The 16,695-nt window shown below is 41.8% G+C and overlaps 1 protein-coding gene across 1 annotated transcript in view; it reads right to left on the reverse strand.

Moving 5' to 3' along the window:
* Positions 1 to 16,695, reverse strand: part of ARMH3 (armadillo like helical domain containing 3) — a 123,920-nt gene that overhangs the window by 92,166 nt on the left and 15,059 nt on the right. The window contains exons 11-17 of the mRNA XM_009954428.2: positions 15,669 to 15,715; positions 14,918 to 14,993; positions 12,605 to 12,698; positions 7,684 to 7,785; positions 3,544 to 3,602; positions 2,151 to 2,216; positions 957 to 1,026 (exon numbers count right to left, since the gene is read on the reverse strand). Coding sequence (XP_009952730.1) covers positions 957 to 1,026; positions 2,151 to 2,216; positions 3,544 to 3,602; positions 7,684 to 7,785; positions 12,605 to 12,698; positions 14,918 to 14,993; positions 15,669 to 15,715 — 514 coding nt within the window. The remainder of the gene's footprint in view (positions 1 to 956; positions 1,027 to 2,150; positions 2,217 to 3,543; positions 3,603 to 7,683; positions 7,786 to 12,604; positions 12,699 to 14,917; positions 14,994 to 15,668; positions 15,716 to 16,695) is intronic.

Raw genomic sequence — 16,695 nt, forward strand, 5'->3', positions numbered from 1 at the left:
TCTGCTTAAGGGTCATTCAAAAAAAAAATTAATACAATGTCTCTAACATTTAAGGGCTCCCAGTGTGAGGACAAGAGGCAGAAAGTACAGAAATACAATTGAAAGAGATAAGTTACCATGGTTCAGCTAATAAATACTAACTAAATGTGTATATGTGTTCTCTGCTTAACCCATGCCAGTGGTAACAATTGTGAGATGTAACCTCCTAGGACACTAACAGCCCAGCGATATGACTCAATAGTGACTAAAAACAGCCTAGGGAAAGTGCGCATGAAAACTGGTAAGTCTAGAAAGATTCTTCACGCAGCTGTTGTGTCTTGGCTTCAACAATCACCTGTTTCCATATCATCAGAGTCATTCAGAGATCCAGGCTCTGTCCATTTCTGCACCCATTTATGCTTTTGGCCTCCACAGCAACGAGTGTCAAAATCTGATCATACACTGAGTGAAAAGCTTTCAACTGAGCCTCCATATCCACATGCAAAACCAATCCTACCTACAGACATTCCTATTGGGTTTTTGCTCAGAAAAGGCTAAATGCACAGAAAACACCTTCCCCCATCAAACACCTGTCCTTTCTGTAGGTTTGCCCTCATTACATCATCTAGAAAGTATTTGTGGCCAACTGTTACTACAGTCACCTAAAACTCTGAATTTATTTATCAACTGCCATCCCTATTGTTACTTATTCAGGTAAGGGAGGTGGCAACAGGCTTCTGCAAAACTTAATGTATACAGGATTTCTTGTTACAGAGCAGCAATCTTGGGTTTAATTCCTCTGCAAGGCATCCAGGTACAGAGACGGATGGTTCATTGCTGGAAATATCTTTAGTACGTAACTGCCCTCCTTTTAAGTCCACCCACCCCTCCCCTTAATCAACAAATCTCATATTTCTACGGCAGAACAAAAGATGCTTCGGGAACCACAAGCACACACCTACTCAGACGATACTCACCAAGCACCGCACACACCAGGGGGCGACAGGGCAGGTTCTTGTCTGCTGCTTTCTTCCTATGTCTCATTGGCTTCAAACACACAAGATTAAAAGAAGTCAGCAGAAGCCTGAAGTGACATTCTGTGTATTACTGTATGTTGTATGCAAACAGTACCATCAGCACAACTTTCCCTTTCTCTTTTTCTCCAACTGCTACCTCACCTATATTAATCCTAAGGGCCATGGCTGGAGCAAAACTGTCCCTGATGTTCAGCATGCTGACCGCTGGGGTTTTGTTTTTCTAGCAGCGTGACTGGAGGGCACCGTTATATCACAAAGTGGGGCAGGGTGGGGAGGGGAAGAGGAAAAAAAAAAAAAAAAAAAAAAAAGAGGGGGAAAAATATAGTATATCACACAATAGTTCCTCCCTCTTCGTTAACATACTGATCTGCTCCTGACTCAGAAGTCTGATCTGCATTAACAGCATGTGCAGTACTAAATGGCTTTGGTCTTTATTGTAACAGATCAGAAAGGCTAATTGAATGGCAAGTTTGTTGTTAAGTGGGAATGACTAGTATCCTTGCAGTATGCTCACTATACAGATGTTTTCTTCTGCCCTGGACAAGTGCTTTCAAGTGCTTCTTCACTGTCAGATGAGGTGGAACTTGCCAGTACCACAAAGACATAATGCATCAAGTTGGGATAACTATTCAAGTTACTTGTAACTACAGTTTCAGCCAGGTAAGGACACTTCCTCCACAGATACCTATAGGAAAAGGCTCTGGAAAAAATACTTTCCTCCTTGAAGGTAAGTCACCTCACCCAAGATGAAGCATAAGCCAAATTAGAGCACTCGGTACAACTCCAGTTGGCTATTAATACATCGCACGAGGGTTAACACTTGCTCCAGATTAAGGCAGAACATTCTCTCTGCCACTGATTTCCTCAGAGACCTCATAATACACAGCTTATCCCCAGCTACACAAGCGTCTGAATTCACTGAGAGGGCAACCAGCTCTTTGTTCTTTGAAGGAGTGAGACATTCTGAGAGCAATTTCAAAATCATTCCCTAACTACTGTATTTCTCACAGGATTTCCACACGCCTTAGCAATCTAGGTTAGATGTCTGTGACACAGTTTTCAATATACAGGGACTCAAATCCTCTGTGTTCTCATCCCAAAGAGAAAACAGACCATCTGGAGGAAAAGACTCACCATCCTGTGTAGGTTTACTCGAAAATTCATGTTGTCATCATGGAGAAAAGCATTAGCATACTGATCCTATTGAAAAGAGCAAGAAAAAAGAGGAGATATGAATAGCCACCCAAGTGTCCAACACCTTCCACTTGTCTCTCAAATCACATGCGCTTCAGTGTAAAATTCCCAATACATAGCTATAAGGTGAGAAAGCCATCTGTCACCTCCTCTTGTCCCCACCCACATCTCCAGCTGGACAAAAGTCAACCCCTCCTGATTCCAATTCCACTTTAAAGTCTGTACCACTGCTTGTATGTTAGCAATTTATTTGCCATTCTTCTCCTCTGTTCATGCAAACTCTGGACTGCACAGACCAGTGTCTTGTTCTGCAGCACACAAGCTCCTGTAACTGTGTGGATGAACATTTATATTGGTTTGTTGATGGACCCATCACGCCAGAAGCTACTGCAGTCCTAGCAGGTAGGTTTATCTGCTGTCCCACCTCTCAGGGAAAGCTCATTCCAAAACCAGCTCTAAACCAAAGTGATTCCTCCAGATAATGCAGAGCCAGGTTGGATAATAAATATACCCTCCCTTTAATACCAGAAACAAAACATGCCCTTGCTATGTAGAAACAGAATTTCTTATCTTGTATTAGCTATGTATCCAACTGAAGAAGTCCATTGCGAAAAACATATAAATATTTGAAATGCAGATGATTAGCTTTCAGGCTGCACCCTGAAGAAACATGACTTCAGAATCCTTACAGTGGCTATCAACATCACTGCTTCTTATTCTTTGTTAAGAATGAAAGGTCTTTGCTTGCAAGCAAGCAAAAGGCAAATGCCACGCAAACTCCATCACCATTCAGGACTCGAGCCATTAGTACATACTTCCCATGAGGCAGCACCACATTCAGGCAGGACTGCTGACATAGCTCTGTGATACTGCTTTCTCACCCGATTGCCAGATTTGCTACTTGGATTGCTTGTAGGGACCTACACCATGTGGCTTTCTTTCAGACTCGTACCCTTCTTAGGCAGAAGGGATATGGCACTGCCCATGTTTACCAAGAACAGCACAGAGCTGAAAGCCATTAGCACATTACTCATCTAAAAGCCACACCACGAGGTCACTCAACAGCTAAGAGAGAAAAGGCTTAGGTTCATTCTTTTCTCTCTTCATCCCTGGGAGCTGGCTAACCTAAATAAGATGATGCAATTTTCAAGTTTCAAGTCAATTTTAACAATACCGCGTCAGATTTACTAGCAACACAGTAAATGCCTGAGGTCCTCTCTACTCAGTACCACTGCAGATCTTCAGCTCCTGCTCAACAGGAGGCAGGGGACGTCCTTGCAGATAGAGCCCTGTAACACACCATCTGCTGAAGAGTTTCACACAAGAAACCTACCTCTGCTATGCATGTCAGAATAATCAGACAGAGCTTGCCACTGTGCAGCCGGTGCTCATCTGCAAAGAAGAAAAAACAAGTCCTCCATGAGCCACGCAAGCCGAGCAATGCTGAAGGGCAAGATACCTGTTGCAGCATGAGAGAAGCCCAGCCTTGGAGATTCTTTATACTCCTACTTCCTCCATGATAGCTAATAGTCTAGCTACTCTCATTAAACATTCACCCTCCAGCCTGACCACTAGATCCCACCAATTTGTCACTAGCCTGCGCCAACAGCAAAGTTTCTGATTTGAACCTCCAACAGCACTGGAACTATCAGTGGGGCTTCTGTTTCATTCAGTATTACTTCCACAGATATTTTAAATACTGGGATTAGTTCCTTCTTTCTGTCACAGCAGAGATACACTTTTCCCTCTCTTGGACAAGATGGAATGAAGAAGATCACCTTTGCTGTAGGCTATGAAACAAGCAGCAAAGCCTTGGTAGAGGCACAGCATGGTGTAGCAGAATGACTCCCGACTTTATGCTCGCAGTCCTGAGTTTTAACCCCAATACTGAGAGACATGACCTACTTTGCTCTGTGCAACACCATGGAAGAAGGAAGCCTGCAAAGCCTCAGCATTTTAAGCCAAAGGAGTTCCACCCTGATCATGTTCTGCAACTTGTTATTCATCTTACAACTTTGAGCAGCTTTTACCCTGAATGACAACTGGAGGCCTGAAAGTTCCTCTCTATTTGTGAGTCTAAGGCAGAAGAATGCAATTTTTATTTGGATTATTTAAAATTCTTCTCTCTCAGTTTTAACCTCGAAATATCAAAAAAACCAAGATACCTACAGTCATAGAGTAACTTAGGATGGAAGAAACCTCTGGTCCAATCTTTGCTCAAACCAGGGCCAGCTGAGATCAGGTTGTTCAAGACACTGTCCAATCCAGCTCATTTAAAAATCTTTGTTCTAAAACCAAAACTATTCACACTGCATACTCCCAAAGCCACAAAAACAAACAAACAAACAAAAACCAACCATAACAACACACTCAGAACTAAATTCTGAGAAAGCTTAAAACTGCACATTCCCCGAGACCTCCAACGGCTTCTCTAAAGTCTAAGACCACTAAACATGCCATCCTAGACATCTGCCTTAGAGGCAAACTTGGAGGAGAGGGAAGTCTGAAACAGTCGCATCACTTTCATATAAATCAGAAGACAGCATCAGCCAAACTCCTTGCATCTTTGCAGGTCACTTTTTACAAACACTGTGCTAGTTAGTATGTATATGGTGATCTATAAAAATAGATAGAATGGGCTTAGCTAGCTGTTCTGTCTAGTTTGATGGTTCTTTTGTTTTCTTTTCTATGCTGCTGAGGGACAGATGTTTACTAACAAGATGTGCCCTTAAGTGTGCTGATCTCATCTTGCTGCACTAAGTAAAATGAAGAGGAATTTTGGAATGGGAGAGTTAAAACTCTCCCCTGTGTCTCCTTACCTCAGCTAAAATGTTTAAGTGAAAAGTTTTCTACTCCAGCAAAGCAGGAGAAATGGCCTCAAAGAACTCCGATGCACTGGAGCCTTGTTATTTTCCTATTGTAAAGCCTCCCTGTATATTTCTGCAGGTGCTGCTACCACTTCTTTCTCTGGGGATCGTGCTGTAAAGGCTCCTGTTTCACACCAAGTACTCCGCCTTCAGCCAATGTGTTGTGAACATCATGGCATTTTCAGCAGTTATGGGGCAGCTAACGCAGGCAATTACTCGCATAGACACTTCGTACTTTCACAGCATCCTTCACTAAAGGAACAAAGCAGACCACTTCCTACAGCGAGGTGTATCAGTATGAACCCTATTTTACAGATGAGAAAAAACGATGCAGAGTTTGTGTTTCTCCCAATGCAGCATCCTCTGACCGACACAAGAGAGAAAACAAGAGGAGGATCTAGGAAACGCAGTCTATTAAATTATGGTCTCTGGGACAGGACCAGAACAACTGTCTAGTCCTGGATGTGGAACAAACCCGTCTCCCCCTTAAGTGTCTCAAGACACATGGAGTAAATTAGAGTTATGCCCCCTCCCTGGCAGCGTTCAAGGCCAGGTTAGACAGAGCTTTGAGCAACCTCGTCTAATGAAAAGTGTCCCTGCCCATGGCAGGGGTGTTGGAATTAGACGATCTTTAAGGTCATTTCCAACCCAAACCATTCCATGATTCTCTGATTCTTCTTCTCTTGTTGCTATATTGGTGTCACATAGAATCACATAATCATTTAGGTTGGAGACCTTTAAGATCACTGAGTCCAAGCGCTGCCAAGTCCACCACTAAACCATGTCCCTAAGTGCCACATCTACACATCTTTTAAATACCTCCAGGGATGGTGACTGAACCACTTCCCTCGGCAGCCTGTTTCAAGCTTGGTCTTACACAAGAAGAAAAAAAGTTAGGCAGGGCCCCATCTATCATCAAAATACAAGGACAGGAACATACCCACTAGAATTAATAAGTACTGGTTTGGAAGGCACACTTTTTTTAAACCAGCAGTTAGTGGAGCTCATTGCCACATGCTACCATGGTGGCAAGGAAATGAAGTCTATCAGCCACACAAATTTCAAATGTTATGCAAGCTAGAAAGTAAAGAAAGAAACATCAATTCCCATCTCATATCAGAATAAACTCATCTCTCGCTGGCTTGTTTAGAAAGGAATCCCCTCTATCAGATTTCAGTCCATCTGAAACTAATTCAGTTTGGCAGTTCCTGAGTCCCTATGCAGACTTTCCCTATTACAGTGACTAGTAAGTGAAGTTAAATTGAAAAACATACCACTGTTCTATCAGAGACTTGGATCAGTAAGAGGGACCCTGACAAAAGCAAATGAGAATGATTAGAGAGCTGGTAAGCCCTGCTCATGTGTGCAATGTACAAGAAATGACTGAGCAAAGACTGACATGGTTTAGCTTAAAGACAAAAGCAAGAGGAAACATGAAAGCAGACTTCAAACACATCAGGGCTGACACAAAGAAGAAAGAAAGAATCCGTTCTCAGTATCTATCCTGGAGAAGATAACTAGTAATTAATTTAAATCACAGCAAAGACTTTAGGAAGCACATGAAGCTTTCTCACAGTCAGGGCAGTTAAGTGCTGAAATAGATAGTCTAAAAATGATGCTCCACTATCCAACCTGTTAGCAACATCTCTGAGAAAAGATAGAGGTAAACCTGATTCTGCCTTGGTTTTGAGGGGTGCACCAGATATTTTCATCAAGTCCCTTTTGGTCCTAATTTCAGTTACTCACTTTTTCCTCAACTAGCTTGCATACTAAACAACAACAAGCCAGCCAGGTACAACTTCACTGCAAGCTAGCAGGTATAAGGGAACTCTCCTGCCTGCTCTCTTATTCGGTGCCAAAAATTCATGAAGTTCAGTAATCAAACTGCAGCTATCTTCCTATTTTTGTACAACTGTTACATCTAACTTAACAGCAAAAGTCAGTAATAGGCTGAAATATGGTACAAAGATCACTTGTTATGTTCACATTGTGGTCCTGCCTATACAACCACTGGGCAAAACAGCACCCATGGGTACCTTGAACAGGAGATGAAGCAATACTTCAACTCCAGCAAGCTGAAATTAACCCCCACAAGACTACCAGGAGAAACAAAAAGCACAATATGGAAATAGATCTTCATAAGCAAATTACTGCCAGTACAGTGTAAGTTACTGCCTGTTTAACCAGCAAGTACCAAAGGACAAAGGAAATATTTCTGAGCTTTGCCTCCTGTGTCAGCTTCTAAATGTTCTTAAAAATACAGTTCTCTGGTACATGACTTCCCCTCTCTGTCAGACAGTTGGGAATCAGATACGCTCACACCTCCAGCACAGGGATAGACTTGGTAATTAGGTACTTTTATTATTATTATTACATTCTTTCCACATTAGACTTCTCTCAAGCCAGCATTAGGTCTCTCCTAGTCTCATAACTCTTATCTCACAATAAGAAATCATTTCATCTTCTCAAAAAGTGGAATCTTCAGTCCTCTAAAGGGACTCCAGTTAACTTCTATTTCTGGAGTCACTATACATGTTCTTACGCCCTCATGACTTCAAGAAGCACTGCTTGCTGCATCCAAAGCTGCCTCAACAGAATTTATTTACCTTTTGTGTCCTGCATCACAATCGAGCTGTACTTCAAGAAGGTTATCAGCAGGTTGCTAGTTTGCACATCAGCATCCAAAGGCAGCTCTGCAGAGCTTATAACTGGAACAAAGCAGATAAGACATGTTTACCCTCTACAAATACAAGAGAGAACTATACAGAGAACCAAGTCACAGACTCACAGACCTGGGATAGGTTCAACTTATTTGCAGGGTCACCTGATCTCCTCCTCCTTCATGACCACCCAGCAAAGATTTCGTTTTGAAGACTGGTACCACTCCCGCAGAGACCATTTCTCCTGCTCTAAGTATAGGTTGTGGTACTCAGCAGAGTGATACCCTTCTCTGTCCTGCCCCCCACCCCCGCCTCAAGGGAGATCAGCCTGCTGTTTTAGCACTCATCAGCATTCCCAACCTAGGGAGCTCAAGATATTCTCACCGATATCCAATTAACTCTTACAACCAACACAGCTAAATTCACACCATTCTCAGCTTGGAAAGAAACATGCCCAGCAAAGACCCTTCCCAGTTTCAGCAATTTTGGAATTTCAGTTCCAAAAGGTCCCCATCAATTCGGTTCTTCCCTCCCAACAACAGTCTCTCTTGCAGAAGCAACACATAAGACAGTAATGTAACAATTATTGCATAACCAAAGTGGTAGACAGAGCAGTTTTATTAAAAAAAAATAAAAAAAAAAAAAAAAAAAAATCGAGAAGCAGAAGCAATCATAGCTTGTGCTAGAGAAATCAACACATCAGGGAGCAGAAATGCACTTGCAGCAGAACAGCACTTCATTGACATTTCTCTAGGATACACCCCTTGTTACCACCAGCTGTACTTTTGACACCTTAACACTGGACACCACCTGCCTTAGACTTTACAAGAAGCCATCTCAATTACTCAGCCAATTGCACAACGTGCCTCCTGCTCACTCCGCACGTACCATCTGAAGCACTGAGTTTACGAGCTGTCAAACCTCCGTCATGTGATTGAGCCACATTTTTACCGATGACTGAGCCCGAGCTGTCCGCAAGGGCCATTCTCAGCCTTCTCATTCAGAAAGGCTTTACGAGAAATATCAAAGGGGCGGAAAGATAAGTGGGGAAAAATGCAGCATACATTTACCTGCAGATCCTACAAACTGAAAAAACAAACCACAAAACAAAACTGATGGAGCTAGTCTAGGAGGACTTCAGTAAAGCATTTAATACAGTTCTGTATGAAAAATTAAGAGTGAAGCAGATAGGTGGGAACAAACACAGAAATTTAAAGTACATCAAAGATCTGGCAAAGCAGAAACAACTGCAGAAATTATTAGTCTGGGAAGAAGTTACTACTTGAATCCCTTAGATGTCAGTTTAGTGAATAGGGTTTTTTTGTGAGTGACCTGGGCACAAGAAACAGTTGCTTGCTAATGACTCTGCTAATGGCAGAAAGCTGGGATATGTAAACACAGAGGAGTATCAGACTGTGCACAAAGAATGGGATGAAAACAAGGACCAGATAATAAATACAAGATGAAATTCAACAATGCAATCCATAAGGTCAGGAATTCAGGGATTTATTTCTGTGGCCAGCTGAGAGCTCATCAGCTCCAAACGAAACACTGTGATACCGTGGCACACTATCAGATCATGAGATGACGAGCTACAAACACAAAGCACTGAAGAGTGTGGTCCTACAACATATCCAGAAATGCACTCCAGCAGAGACAGGGACACAGTAATGCCCTGCATGAGGTGCTGGTGAGACCTTCTCTCGAACACTGTGCATAATTATGCTGATCCCATGTTCAAAGAGAATGAATCATACTTGAACAAGTTTAAAGAAAGGCTAGTAGGTTGATCAAAGGAACAGAATGCACTTATGACACAGCAAAATACACAGGTGAGTAATCCAACATATGAAAAGAGCTAGCTGTGTTCCACTAAGATTAACATTATGATAAAGGAATATAAACTGACAAGAAATGCAGGTTGGAAAGTTGAAGATTTCTAACCAAGGAACAAGATGCTGAAAGTGCCTTCCAACACAAATTACTGGGAAACAAGTGTAACAAATTAAGACAGAGTTTGGTAAATTTAAGGGATTCTATGATGCTGTGCCTGCAAGCACAAGACACTAGAGTCAAGGGGAACTCTTCCAGCTCTACGTGCCTGTCCTGACATGACAATAACACTACTCTACTGGCTGCCTAGTAGCTCAAACTCACAGATTTTCACATGCAGGAGGTCATAGGTGGCTTGAATTACAACTGCCAGAAGGCTGTCTCTCTTCTCAAGCTATGAAGATAGCCTAAGATAGGGCTGTCTTTGCACTGGAAACAGATCTGCAGACCACTAGGACACACATCTTAAGAACTGTATTATCTCTTTTCCATCTATCCTCAGGAATGCTCAAGGCTTTTCTCACTCTTGAGGAAAGAAAGAGTTATTTATGATGAGAGTGAACCTTGCAAGAAGTGAGGAATTCCTCACATCTGATTTTTGGATGGCTAGGTTGGAGGCTCTGAGGAGAAGCAATTTGATCATGTACGCAACTGTATTTTGGTTCAGGGAGAAGTCTGCTTTAACAAACAACACCTTTCATAATTCAAGCCTTATATATCATAACTCTGTAATGAGGCAAGTAAGGATTATTTACCCCTGGAACTGGGGCAAGCACGGGCACAGAAGGACAAAGGAGACAAACCAATGGGAAAATTGCAGGATTCTTTAAACGGAGCACCGACAGGCCCAGAGCACAGCAGAGGTTCTCATGTAGCTCAGGATTATACAATCACCTTGAATACAAAATTGTACCCCTTGGAAACAACAGGCCAAATAGATCAATGTAACCTCGCTGTTCCAGTCACATCAAAGAAATGATAATGGGGCTTTTAGCTTCTAAAGGCTGCACATCCCCAAGTGCGAGCTGTTTTAGTCCATTCAGTCTTGAAGCTCTGGGGCTCCTGACACACTGCTAACATGCCCGGTCTGTTGGCAAAGTTTATACAGTGAGACTGGAAGCTTTTTCACCCCCAATATTATGAATAGCTCAAAGATTTAGCTAAAAGTCTGAAAAATGTATTTATATCCCCAGTGGGTCCTTCTGGAGCTGTTACAATGAATGCAGTGAATGAATATTTAACAACAGTAAGCAAACTGACATTTAGATAACTATGGTGACAGGCACACTTGATTTACATATTATGGATCAACAGTTTCTAGCAAAAGTCTCTTTTTTTTTTTTAAAAAAAAAAAAAAAAAAAAAAGACATCACTGAAGAACACATCACTGCTTATCCTGGTTCATGCTACAGACCTTCATTTTTTTAAACACATATTTTGAAACTTTAAAAGGTCTTAATTCACACTATAGGCTAACAGCCAGAGAAATTTCAAACCAGAATATGAACCCATTTTTAATCCCAGTCCACAGACATAAAAGTGCCTGAAACCCATAGATGGATTTCTACATGTTGCTGTAACTTGAAAATAGCTCAACTACACTTTTTTTTTTTTTTAAATGCAGGAAAAAGAAGAAAGCAATCTTTTCATTCCAAAGCCAAAAAGCCTCTTGCTAACTTTCAGCCATAGGGAAATTTTACAGCTGAGTTGCAAGACCTTAGAAAATGAGGAAAATTCTGACATACCTTTAAAATAACAGCAATACTAAAGCACCGCCAAACTAAACCAAGCCGAGGTCCTCAAGAAAAACAAATTATCACTGAAAGTAGGGATCAGCAAGACGACAGCAAATAGAAATAAAGAATGCTTCCCAATGTAATTGCTGCACACTGAGATCGGATCCTCTCCTTAAACTCAGTAACCTTAAAAGCAGCAAGAAGCCTCAAGCTTCACGAGACCGCTGCCTCTGCTGAAAGCAGGATAGAGTTTTTGGTTTGCTTTTGTTTTTCATAAATTAAAGTAAGAGAGTGTGAGCAAGCTGTATATGTAGGTAAGCATAAATTCTGTTAGTTGTATAATATGGTGTGTGGGAGGATACATTTGCAACGAATACGTTGAACAGAAGCCCACAAAATGCCCGTCCCTCTACATTTTGTGTTATAGGCACAGGGAGACTTGAGACATCAGGGGCTTTTTAACTGAAGCTTTTGATATCCATGGTAACCAGACAGAATTCATCCACAAGGATGATCATCCTTAACTAGGATATCAAATGACCTGAATAACTGATATAACTGAGTAACCCAGGCTGCTTTTCCCTAGAAATATTTCCAAACTGTGCTCTATTCAAACTGACTCTGTTCCTTCATTAAACGCTTTATTCAGATCTAGAGGATACCATTAAAGTTCGTGACAACAACCATTTGATTTCTTCTCCTAAATAGTCTGTGTCTATCCATACCTTAAACAAAAAGGGTTTAACTATAGATGATTTCAAAGCATGTTTACAGGGACATGTAACATCTCATTTAGAAGAAAGATCTCAGGGAAAGCAGTCCTTTACAAAGACTATCAGAGAAAAGGCAACAAAAAGGAGGAATACCTCCACGCCCAGGTTGGATTCAAATCCCAATTAATTCAAAGCTGGGGACAAGTGCATTAATGACAAGCAGGAATCCACTGTGATTCTCTGTAAATCTGTTCCAATGACAAATAATCCCAGGCAAAGAACCTGACACTAGAAATATGCATAAGTAAAAGCCTAGACAGAATAACTAATGGGCTGGGTGTATCTTCATGCAGATACTGGGACGGTACTGTTTTCAGAAAGAACATCAGCATAATTTCATTGAGCAATATAAATTTGAGTCAAAGAATCTTGCTCATGTTTAGTGAGGCAAGTCGCTCCAGGAAGAGACCACTAGGTTACATCTGCTCCAGATAGACCTCATTAGTTGCCATCTTAAGAAAATGCTTTGCTAGTCATTTAACAGTTTTTAATCGTTTTTCCCCAGGAGATCATTACATTTCTTACCATCTGAAGAAGGTGGGGTGGTTCCAAGTGGAGTGACAGGTGTCATTGGACTTGGGCTTGTTGGTGTTGTCATCAGTCCCATTTCAGGATGGCTCTAACAGAAAACACGAATGCCCAGACAAACCAAGGTCAATAGCTTCCCTAGGCACTAGTCATACAGATGGCTGCTCGCACTGTTCCACGCTTTCACCCAATGGACAGGACTAATGAAGTTTCAAGAAACTTCAACCTCTCCTCCAAAACGCAAGGCTATGCTTCCCGACCTTAGATCTCTAACAATTAAACTGTACCTCAATTTCTTTACTCCACAAAACAGAAAAATATGTCAGAAAGCGGTGGCTGTCCCCAGCACACAGATAACGTGCCCCTCCCCAGTGCAGAATGGGAAAAGATACGCAGAAGCCTACACTGTTTATAACTCCCGATTCCCCTCAAAACAACCCAAGGGTGTGCATTTGAAGTCTTCCTCCAAGATCCTTTTATTTCTCTTTCTAAAAGCAAATCCTTTTTCCTGTTGCCCTCCACCTGTTCACATTCAAAGATGATGGCAATTTATTACTTCCCTGTCTCACTATAAAGCCCAGGCACTGCGGGAAAGGAGTGCATAACATAAATAACACTATCATTATCGATCCTCTCAGCTTCCATCAGTCAGTTACTCTTCCCATTTCATCTTTGCTAATATTGCCTGCCTAATTACTGCTTAGACTTTACTCTTTGTAAGCTTCCGGATCTATCCACACTGGTGAGACTGTAGGCAATCTGCCACGCTATTTCAAGTCTGGCTGCCAAGCAAAGTGTCCACTTCATAGGGCAAATTTTACATAAATGTATCATCTGCCTTAATATATGATCACAATTTCAAAATAAAAGAAAGAGATACGTAACTGATGATTTGACGTTAGTTCCATAGGATTTTTCACAAGTGGGCATCCTCCACATTGTCTTTGAATATCTCATTTTAGGAGCAACTACAAATGCATGTATTTTATGAGAAGCACAGACACACATACTACAACTCAAAGACAATTTTAAATCATTACAGGTACCAATTTAAACTTTAAAATACAGTTTTCCATTGAAAATCTTACATAAAATGTGTTCGCTTCCATCGGTTTTGCTATGGTGTTTACCTTTCTTTTCCCCAAACACTAACCATCAGTTGAGAGATAATAGTGCCACCTAGCAGCAAAAACTGAGGACCAACAAGCTGGTAAATACTCCAAAACCTTAACACTTCAGGCACCAACACAACTGTACCCCTGCTCTCCCGGCATGCCCACACAGCAGCAGGTAGTCATTCCTGCAGTCCCTAGCACTGGACACCAACTTAGACAAGAGCATTCATCAGCTTTTGTGAGGTTTTTTTTCCAAAAAACAGCACGATCTCCCTTGCCCTCTCTTAAACGAAGGATTACAGACAATCCACCCCAGAACATCAGGCCTCCACTTCAATTAAACGCACTGATTAGTGGCTGCTTCAGCTATCACTTTCACAAATATCTAGCTTACCCTTTTATTTTTTATTTAAGAGCTTTTTCCTACCCTACTCTTTTCCTTGTCAAAGACCTCTTTTTCCCTCCAGGATATCTTGACCACAGAAAGGCCTGAGTTGGTATTACACAGAACTGAAAGAGCAGAAATCTCTCAAAAGTGGTAGGAATGAGTAACCTGGGAAAGGAGAGGCAGGGAACCTCAGCAAATTAACCACCCGTGGAACAGAAGCTTTCTTCAGAGGCAGTAGGTCTGCCTTTCAGACCTCTTCCACCGCCACTACTGTCAGGAGTCCCCAAAGATCTCCTCCATTGTGCCAAGTGTCTACCCTGTGATGTATGGCTGCACTCTGAGGGCCTGAAATAACTGTTTTGTTGATGTAATTTTTCTCACAGATTACCAGCAGTACTTACGAACCAAAATCAAAAGCCTAAACCTGAAGGTTTTCCTAAACGGATCAGGCTATCCATCCACGCAGCCACAGCACAATCACCGGATCAGAAAGCCTCATTATCTGTCTCCCAACAATAACCACCTTTGCAAACTCACACAGAGTTTGGAAAAGCATCCAGAAGTTTGTGATCACAAAACTTGTGCCCTCAAAACTTTAGTCATTTTCCGGCAAGGCAGGAAGCATTTCCTAGAAGTATAGGAAACCCAGGCCATGGCCTGCTTCTGATCTTTCATGCTCATCTACACCTATGACAAGCATGCAGGGGAAAAAAAAGAAAACTTATCTTTTCACCGATTCCATTTCTGACTCTCATTTCAAAAGACATCCACTACAAAGAAATGGGTAAACATCTCACTGAAACTCACTTGTGCCAGAACTGTGATGAAATTTCGGTTTAAGTGAACAGCTTCATAGAGGGCCAGAAGGATTGCTTCATTCGTTCTGCGGAAAGGATACAGACAAAAGCACAGTTAGTTAAGGGCTAAGATAAGAATCCCAAGAGCAAAGGTTATCAGAAGCATGGCCCATCTGAAAGAAGATGGTTTTTTTAACTATCTAAAACTCTGCCTCTGCAATCCAGTTGTTCTTCCAATTATTAGTAGTACATAGCAATACATAAAAATAGCTATTTTTAGAGATCAGCTACAGTCTTTGTTCTCTTCCTGTTGAAGGTCTCTCTTGTCGCTCAAACAGCATTTTCCCTTTAAAGTCCTTTCTTTTAAGGGCAGAAGTTCCTACGGTCACCACAACCCTCATATTTATCACTTGCCCCCTCGATTTAGAAAACATTTCACTGGGGACAGAGTGCACAAACCATCACTTCCCATCTGCCACCTCCACCATGCCTACTACACGTCAAAAATGCCTCAAAGACCACAAGGTCGGGTTTTTCTTTATACATTTCTTCCCAAGCAGTTCAGCTGTGGCTCCTCCTGCTGCACGTTTCTCACTTAAGTGAGAATCCATGATTTGCAAGGGTGTGGCAGCATTTTAGTTACAAGAGAACTTTTCTCTCTAGTTTGCTTTGCTGCATTAGAACAGTTCCATGATGGAGGGATCACGTTGACCAGTATGGTGAGTTGCCATTCATTGTGTAACTAACATCTGTGCACTTACTGGACTGAGATCTTCTCATCAGCATCTGCTATGAACATGCTGCCCACCTATGGAAAGAAATAGTATTGCACAGGAGGAATTTGTGAGTTATTAAACAGCAGAGAAAACATGGATTTAACTAAATCAGAAGTGCCCTGGGAGAGGTGTTCTCATCCAAGGCACACATGCAACTCTTTCTAATACGAGTGAAGTACAAATGGGCAAGGGATGACCATCTACAAACACATTATAATTTTGCAGTACTGTCACTGACGAGTGCTTCACCTGTCAAATCACAAAAGGAGGAAAAAAAAAGGACTGCATCTTGAATTCCAACCTGGATTAGTCTGCAATTCTGTAAGAGGACAACAGAGATCATTTCCTATGCGCTTGCCCCAACGTGGTAGCAGTTTCACCCACGTCACCCCTGACACACAGCTGTCAACACTGAACTATCCTTACAGGAAATTTTCCTGTCAGTTAGATCTGAGACTACAATTAAATCTCAGACTAAGGCAAAGCCAAACTGAGCAGGGGGAACAGTGGATACTTTTCACAAGGAAGAAATTCACAATTGCCTTTAGAGGGTACCCTCCAAAAACGCAGACACTGCCCACTGCAGAATCCAAGCTTACTTCATAGCTAGAGTGCACCGAGGCTTGAGAAACAAGACAGTAAAGAAACAGATCTCTAAAGCTAGTGACAGACTAGACTTTGCCACAAAAATATTCAGCTTCTCTGTTTTAGGCTACACCAGCAGAGCAGCAATTTGTTTTTAAAAATAAGTATCTGTTTAAAAGTGTCTACCAAGTAATAGTAAAGTCAGCTAGAATGAATAAGATGAAGGAAAACAATTTCAATTATCCACACCAGAATAGAGATCGCATCCTTTGAAAGAGCCTTCTCAGCCAGACAACAACATGCTTCTCAGAATGCAGCCATTTCAGTTGTATTTGGTTTGGATTGGATCAATGCACGTCCTCCTCCAGAACCCACATCCCAAGCTCACAGTTCTTGGAAATGCCCTCCTGCTGAACTTCCATGAAGG

The sequence above is a fragment of the Leptosomus discolor genome, chromosome 6, assembly GCF_034619465.1.
Source record: "Leptosomus discolor isolate bLepDis1 chromosome 6, bLepDis1.hap2, whole genome shotgun sequence".
Lineage (NCBI taxonomy): Eukaryota > Metazoa > Chordata > Aves > Leptosomiformes > Leptosomidae > Leptosomus > Leptosomus discolor.